We start from the raw sequence: 8,679 nt of genomic DNA on the forward strand, positions 1-8,679 counted from the left end.
TGCTGCACAGAAGCACAGAAGAAAAATATCTTGATTTCCAGTGTTAAGCATGACCATATAAAGAATATATGTGACAACTGGAACTAAGCCATTGTTTGCATCAATATATACCATAGACTGCAAGTACCACTGGCTATTTGGCTTGGAGCCTCTGGTTGCCCAGCAAAAGGATAAATATCCAGATATATTTTGTTCTACATTTGGAAAAATGCTGTGCAAAGTTTCTGCCCCTAGTCTCACCATATGTGAAGTGAGAGCAAGCAGGCACAGCCATCAACCCTCCCAGCAGAGTATCTGTCAACGGGGGGATGGTGGTGGTGGGATGAACTGGGAGATTGGGATTGACATATATACACTAATATGTATAAAATAGATAACTAATAAGAGCCTGCTGTATAAAAAATAAATAAAATTAAATTAAAAAAAAAACAGTTCTCTAAAAGACATGGAAATAGTTATAAAAGTGGAAAATGGTTTATATAATTAGCATGATATAATGACACGTGCCATTTTTAGGTAACGTGTCCTTATGTTGCTAAAATACATTCTAGACTTAGGTACGCTTTCTATCACAGTGAGCTATTTTGGATTTTAGCCAATCAATAAGTTTTAGAGGCTCTATTAAAAATTTGTTAGAAGAGGTAAATACTCATTAATTTAATTATTTAATTAAATTATTGTTTATTATTTAAATTAATTTAAATTAATTTATTATTTAAATTAATTTAAATTAATTTATTATTTAAATTCTAGAGCATTTGAGTATTATCTCAGCAGCTCTATATTACAGGACGATTTTTAGTATAGCATGAATATTTTTAAAAATAGAAAAAAAAATCCTGAATTATTTATTCCTTCATCTCTGGTATTTCCAGTTTCCATGTCACTATCTCTGGTGTTGGTGATATCCTACCTTCCAGAACTTTTATTATTTTAATTCCCCTTTCTTACCTGTCTTTCATATTTATCTCATACATAATCTTACCTATTCTTCCATCCCTCCCTTCATTCAACACATATTTACTATCACTCAGCAATGTTCAGTCAACAAATATTTACTGAGTACTTCTTTGCATCAGACACAGGGTTATAAATATAAGTAGGGTACATCCTTACCCTTCTAGGAATTCAGTCTTGGAAAGGAAAATGGACATGCATATATCGAATTGCAACAAAATTTCAATACTATAAATAGGCTGGAATAAAATCCTTTAGGAGCACAGAAGGAGTGGGGCAGGGGAATGAGCACATCAGAGGAAGCTTTACAGAAAGACAGAGTCTGAGCACAGTCTTGAGTTTGTCTGGAGGAGACAGGACGCACAGGCATTCCGGGCACAGAGGAAACTGAACTAGCAAAGAGGCACAGAGGCATGAGGAACGCAATCATCTCTAAGAACAGTGTATATTTTAAGTGTGAACACAGATTCAAAGATACGCAAGGGAGTTGAGGCTATGGGGCATATTGGGCTAGACCTTTTGTAAGTTATTCAAGGTGGGCTTTAGCTTGCGAGCAGCCAAAAGTTCACAGAAGCTTTGGGCAGCTGAGTGACCACCAGAGATTTGTCTGAGGGAAAAGACAGACTGAGTAACAGGGAGGAAAGCGGACTAAAGTAGAAATAAAGTAGAACTAGACGGTACAGTCCGTTGCAGGGGAAGCTGCGGTACTCATCGCAGGGACGGGGGAGGAGCGGGAGACCACGAGCATCCGTTAGGATGAAACAGAAGACATGGATTCACAAGCCATTTCTGGGCTTCCCTGGTGGCGCAGTGGTTGAGATCTGCCTGCCAATGCAGGGGACACGGGTTCGAGCCCTGGTCTGGGAAGATCCCACATGCCGCGGAGCAAATGGGCCCGTGAGCCACAACTACTGAGCCTGCGCGTCTGGAGCCTGTGCTCCGCAACAAGAGAGGCCGCGATAGTGAGAGGCCCGCGCACCGCGATGAAGAGTGGCCCCAGCTCGCCGCAACTAGAGAAAGCCCTCGTGCAGAAACGAGGACCCAACACAGCCAAAAATAAAAATAAATAAAAAAATAAAAGAATCAAAGAGTGGAGAATTTAAAAAAAAAAAAAAAGACATTTGAGACAGAATCTAGAGAATCTGGCAAGTAACTGTTTATTTATGTTTGTGCGTGAATTTTACGTGGAAGTGGGTAGGGGGAATGAGAGCAAGGCAGGAGCTGAGGATGTGCCCAATTTTCTGCTTTTTGTTTGTCTGTCTTCTGTTTAGAGAGGACTAAGCCGATGTCCATGGTGTCCAGGGAGAAAAGTAGGACCGTGGGCAAGGACGGAACAAAAGCAGCTCCGTTGCTTTTTAGAAATCTTAAACTTGAAGTAACTGGGGAGTCAAATGACATGGAGAGGACCCAGTGGGCAGTAGGAAATAGGAAAACAATGCTCAAAGACGACTTCTGGATGGAGTGTCGACTACAGGCCATCAATACACGGACGGTATTTAAAGTCAAAGGAGTAGATAAAGTCCTGTAGGAAGGGAGAAGGCCGAAAGTAAAACCGTTGGGGCCAAACGTAAAGTTTTAAGAGATGAACAGGAAACAAGAATATGCTGAAGAAATAACCAGAAAAATAAAAGAACCAAGTGATGGGGTCAAAACCCATGGAAAGGAAAGGCTTGAAGAAAACTAAGAGTATGCTCAACAGGATTAAATCTCTTACCTCATTGCAGCCTGTGGGTTTCATATTCCTAACCTCGACTTTACCGATGAGAAAAGCAATGCCCAGAATGATTGCTGACCGCCAGACTTCACATACCAGTAAGCAGCAGAGACAACACGAGAACCTAGATCCAGCGCCAGTGTTTTTTTCCTCAAAAATCCATTGCCTCTTCAGTAATAGCTTCATTTGATGACCTAAAAGCCCCAGTTTTTCCATGTATCCTAAGTTAAATGCTGGCAATCTCTCTCCTTAAGTTCACTGGTTTCTATAATTAACAACTCGTTTCTCCCCTTCCTGATTCTGCCACAGGGCTTTGCTTTCATCAACCGATTCTGCTTCTAGTTTCCTACAACCAGCCTGCCACTTACTCCATGTGTGTTGGTTCCTCTTCTTCTAACTGAGAAATGGCCTCCACTCTTGGCCACAATTTGCGGTCCTGATCACCTTCCAGGAACAACATAAACCTCAGCTTCCCCATTGATTAACTCTCTCGCTTAGGAATATTCCTAAATTATTCTCCATTATTCTGTGCTCCCTTGGCATTATTCATACACGTGAACAAAGAACTCTGTGTCCTTGCTCACTTGAAAATTTTCAAATATGTCTATTCTTTCTTCTCAATCAGCCTATAAGCTCTTCAAGGGAAGAGGTGGCCTTGCAGAAGCCATTTTTAACCCTATTAATTAAATGAGCATTAGAGTATGGGTAGCGTTGTGATGTTAATAAACGTGGATGTGACTTGGCTGCCGGAGTTCAAGCACAAAGAGTAGACTAAAATAAGCACCAAATGTAAATAAGGTAACTGGCTATGCAAATTTTTAATGTAATATGACACATACAGTGTAAGTGGCCAAAAGTGGTGGCACTTATCATAGGGCATTGCAGATTTCATAGGAAGTGGCTCTTTAGTTAGTTTTTAATTTTGTTTTATCAAAATAAATACACTTCAAACAACTATTTGAACAAATTTTGTTTTCACGGGTTGATCAACATCTGTACTTCCATTATTAATATGTAAGATATAAACCAACAGTATTTCAAATAAAATAGTATTGTTCATTTAGACTTTCCCGTAAATATGTTTTCTAGAAAATGTGTTCCAGTACTAACACTGGGAAGTAAACTCCTCGGCAGCCCAGTTATTGGCTAGGACATAGTTCCAGTACTAACAGTATCTAAGGGCAACACAACATAAACCCTGGCTGGTTTCTGAATCTACATTTCAAGGACAGAATGAAGCCAGTGAAACCAAAAAGAAACTCATATAAACATCCTAGACCAGACATCATACAATAGGCAGTTATTTTCTTTGGAAGTCAGACATGAAAACAAATCACAGAATGTTCTTTCATTATTCCCATATTACTTAAAACACACACAAATATTCTCAGATTTCTTTTTGTGGGTTTAAACTCTCAAGTTCTTCCTTATTTTAAATAAAAAGCAACTGAATACCTATCCACATGGAATAAGCATACAGTGGCCTACTTGGAAAAGCTCCATAATTGGCTCTTTCTCTTGGAAAGCTCACAGATGAAGAAGTCATAGAATTTTGTACTTTGAACAAACACTTTAAAATACACAAAAATCAGAAATGTGAGACATTACAGATGTCACATTGTGCACAGAATTTTGAAAAGAGCGAACAATTTCCTCAGATATTCTATTTAAACAGTATAAGGAGACATAAAATTGGTTATATGTCTTAGTAACATTTACTGTGACCTTGTAATTGCAATACGCCTGATAATGAGCTAAACTTTACACAGGTCATCTCATTCCTCACATAATCCTCACAACAACCCTCTGAGGTGAGCGCATGTGTTAGACATGAAGAAACTGAAGTGGAGGGAAATGTATAAGCTGCCCACAGTCACCTAGCTAGTATCAGTGCCAGAATTTAAACCCTGATGGCCTGATGTTTGGGCCCTGCTTCTTAATCTCTGATGAGTTCTCTTGAGTGCTACCTACTTTCTTTAGGGTAAAATATTTTTCTAGAAAAAGTTAAAATAATATAATGAAATATTTTGTAATGTGTAATGTTACCTTAGAATTTCCACGTTTCATGGAAGTTACCTAAATAGAGAATACCTATCAAAACTAATGTAAGTGCAAAAAAAAGAGTAAAAACCAGAATGTATTAAAATTAACTGCACCCTGCAATGTGTCCAAAGGAGAAATGTTAGCACCACTGTTCCTTAAGTTTGCTGTCACCAATGATTATTATCAGCCTTTGCTAGTGCATTCCTAATTCATGCAAGTAGTATAGATTTTTGAAAATTTTTCTAAGTATTCAGGGTATGAAGTACGCTAATATTAATGAGTTATAGTCTTACAAGAGTAATAACTAATAGTCTTTAAAAAGTAATTTTGTTTCCCCAACTTGCTAATTTACTCTCAGAGTGAATATAAGGTTATTAAGGATAAGTCACATATTTTTATTTAATCCTTCACCCAGGTTTATTTTCACACGTCAAACTTCACAAACAAATCCAGAAGAAAAAAAAAAAAGCCATTGCCAAAGTATTCCTTAACATAAAGCAACCACAGAAATGTACACTTTACAATATGTCATTTACATACTTCTAAGAAACAACGGCCCATTAGAAATGATATAGTTTGCAAGGCAGAAATAGAGACACAGATGTAGAGAACAAACGTATGGACACCAAAGGGGGGAAATCGGGGGGTGGTGTGGTGGTGGTGTGATGAACCGGGAGATTGGGATTGATATATATACACTAATATGTATAAAATGGATAATTAATAACAACCTGCGGTATAAAAAAATAATAAAATAAAATTCAAAAAAAATGTAGGGAAAAAAGGTAATATGGGGGCATTAGACGTTAATAAAAATACTCTTTTCTAGAAAAAAAAAGAAATGACATATATCTATATCTATCTACCTATCTATCCATATATGTATATCAGCCATCTGGAAAGCATCTTCAAATTATTGATCCTTGATTTTTTTCAGATCCACCATTCATAAGAAGATTCCATCGGTTAGGAATTAGGAAACAATTATTCTAAGTCACTTAAAAGCAAATACACCAACCACCAGCACTTTCAGGATAGGAATCTTTCTCCTAAGAGAAGAATTTAAAGTACTTAGTAGGAACATTAGACCTAAAGGTATTTAATTCTACTCTGAAATTCAAAGAGCTCTTAGAATGAAAGGAACACTAATAAAAGAGTATGCGGAAGAAGATACTCTTGAAGAAAATTTTTTTTTTTTTGAAATTTTATAGAGGACAAATAGTAAAAGATTAAATACTAGCATGATGGAATTTAACCATGGAAGCTAAAAGCATTATTAAACATTTCTACGTACATACCATTTGAAAATTTTTCTTACCATATACTCCATATTAGAGGCTGCTGGATACACCTGACTTCGTAACTTATTATGAAGGTCCAGGATACTCTGCATGTCATTGTCAGTGATGGCCCTTCTCCCTCTTTGCTTTGCCATCCACCACTCACCATCTTCATCCATGTACTTTTCCAAAAGTTTGTCCAATAAAGTGGCATTAGGAACCACCATGGCTGGAATTGCTCTGGCCATGAAGAGCACTGTGGTTACTCTGAGCCACTCCCGCGCAGTACACTTCATAATGAATGATCTCAGGATGTCCCCGGGAAAAGCTCCAAGAAAGGTTCTTCCACTCCGTCTGGCTATAAGGACATACAGTGTAATTAGGGTGAAAATCCCGGCAGACATGAATTTTCTAATAACAAACATAATCCAACAGTTACAAAGGGATTAAGCCAGTTTGATTTGTTTATATAAATGCCAGCAAATGGACATGCACTTCTTGAAATAAATTTTCTCCCATCCATTTCTCCTCCAGAGGACTTTTCACAATTGTTTCCACAAAATAGACAGCAATATTTTCCAAGATAATGTGCATGACGCCAAAAATAAATGGCAAAAGTAACCGAGAGGAGCCAAAGCTTGAAAATAATTTCTGAATTACAAAGCTTTCAATGGCTAGATATTACATACAGCCTGCAAAGGGTATGTTGTCCCCAGAATGTTTTATCAATCAATCCAGAGGTTCACGTTTCTCTCTCTGTTTTAAGGTATTATTTTATCTCAGTGTCCCATCTCTGGTTCAGAATGTCAACGAAATTATTAAACTGAGGGTGAAATGTTGTAAAGAAGTACAAACTGTAATTCACACATATATCCATGGGTCCTTCTAGAGGGACCCCGGAATTAATGCGAGTGAATAGTTACGGTCGCTGCGGGAAGTCTCTTCTTCTACAGGCACAGGTCAAGAAGAAAATCATTATTTCCTAGAAAGTGTGTGCCTAACCTGTGGCCCGCACCCGATAAAGCCAACAGTACGCGGGCAGTTTCAGAGCCTCTCCTCCCACCCGCCGCAGGCGCCCACTGTTCACTTAACCCAAACGAAAGGGCGCGACGGGAGGAGGTGAAACTCACAAACTCAGAAGAAGGAGCTCCCACAAATCTGCATCGCGGCTGCTTTCCGAGCAGCCCACCCACCCTCCGTGCCGACCATTCTCTGCACGTTGATTTTTTTTTAACATCTTTATTGGAGTATAATTGCTTTACAATGGTGTGCTAGTTTCTGCTTTATAACAAAGTGAATCAGTTTTACATATACATATGTTCCCATATCTCTTCCCTCTTGCCGTCTCCCTCCCTCCCACCCTCCCTATTCCACCCCTCTAGGTGGTCACAAAACACCGAGCTGATCTCCCTGTGCTATGCGGCTGCTTCCCACTAGCTATCTATTTTACGTTTGGTAGTGTATGTTATGTCCATGCCACTCTCTCACTTTGTCACAGCTTACCCTTCCCCCTCCCCGTATTTTTTTTTTTTTTTTTTTTTTTAAGTAGAGTTTAAGAAGCCAAAAGTAGATAGGAGAAGGCGGGAGCCTGACGACTCCGCGCTGCGGTTTCAGAAATGCCCTTACCTCTCCAGCGTGAGGTTCCCTACGAGAGCTGAGCCGAGCGAGACGGCCGGCTTCCCGCAGCCCGCACGCACGACTGCACATAGACAGCCCGGTTCGGGCAGGACCCGGGCACGGCGCGTCCTCGGGCGACGACGGCGCTGACTGCAGGGCGACGTGGGCCCCGGCCTCCGCGGCTCCTCCCTGGACCTGGAAGAAGGAGCAGGCAAAAAGTGCTCCAAAGTTAAGAGCCTGAGGCTGGGGCGGAACGGCGGCTGCCCGGTTAGCTCGCCAGGGTGGGCGCCCGAGCTTCTCGGAGCCTTATCAGTCGGCGCGAGGGGCGGGGACCCGGGCCGGGCTGGGCGGAGAAGGCTGGAGGCGACCTCGCTCCCCCGCTCGGTGCAGCCGCCCCGCGCAGAGCCAGGCGCCGAGCGCTTCCGCCGCTTCCTCGAGCTCCCGGGCATTTATTGCGGTCCCAGCGCGCGCGCACGTGACGTGAGCTCCCCCTCCTCGCCCACCCCACCTCTGCCCGGCCCTGGACGGGGGCCCGCGGCGGGAGCGACGAGAGGCCGCCCTGCTTCTCCCCACGCCCCTCACCCCCCGGCCCAGCGAAGCCTGGACACTTGGCCTTTGTGCGTGTGCTTTGGGCTTCAGGGACCCGGGCGTGGAAGGCCTGGACCCTGTGGGAGGCGTATGCAAGGAGGTCCCCAAGCCCTCCCGCCCCTCACAGCTCCCCTGCTTCCAGAGATCCTTCCCCTAGTTCCTTCCTGACTCGATGCTAAAATGGCTCTAACAACCCTTACAGGAAAGGAGCTGCCCCAGAGGGCCTGCGGAGAGGGTGGAGGTGGGGTTAACAAGTTGGGTTTTGGAGACTTAGAAGGAGAACTGGGGCGGGAAGAGGGGACTGGGGAGAAGGTAGGCTGGGGAGCAGAAGTCTTTTCCTTTTATTTTCTCCAGGGCATCACTTCCATTGTCAAGACCCATTGTCTAGAATTGGGAAGTTGTTCTTTTTGGCTCCGTTAAAACCTTGATGAGGATGACCAAATGGGGAAGAGGTTTCATAGAATGGTGGGTGATCTGTGA

General features: G+C 41.9%; 1 protein-coding gene across 2 annotated transcripts in view; it reads right to left on the reverse strand.

Annotated features, from left to right (window-relative positions):
• Positions 1-8,050, reverse strand: part of CRISPLD1 (cysteine rich secretory protein LCCL domain containing 1) — a 45,260-nt gene extending 37,210 nt beyond the window's left edge. Inside the window, exons 1-2 of one of the 2 annotated variants that reach the window (XM_082363495.1) lie at positions 7,621-8,050; positions 6,033-6,352 (exon numbers count right to left, since the gene is read on the reverse strand). In XM_082363495.1, the coding sequence (XP_082219621.1) occupies positions 6,033-6,290 (258 nt within the window). In that variant the 5' untranslated portion in view covers positions 6,291-6,352; positions 7,621-8,050. Of the gene's footprint in view, positions 1-6,032; positions 7,221-7,620 lie in introns of those variants that run through there. The other variant, XM_082363494.1, reaches the window with a different exon arrangement.
• Between the last annotated feature and the right edge of the window lie 629 nt (positions 8,051-8,679).

This window comes from Balaenoptera borealis, assembly GCF_965194805.1.
Source record: "Balaenoptera borealis genome assembly, chromosome: 17".
Classification (NCBI taxonomy): domain Eukaryota; kingdom Metazoa; phylum Chordata; class Mammalia; order Artiodactyla; family Balaenopteridae; genus Balaenoptera; species Balaenoptera borealis.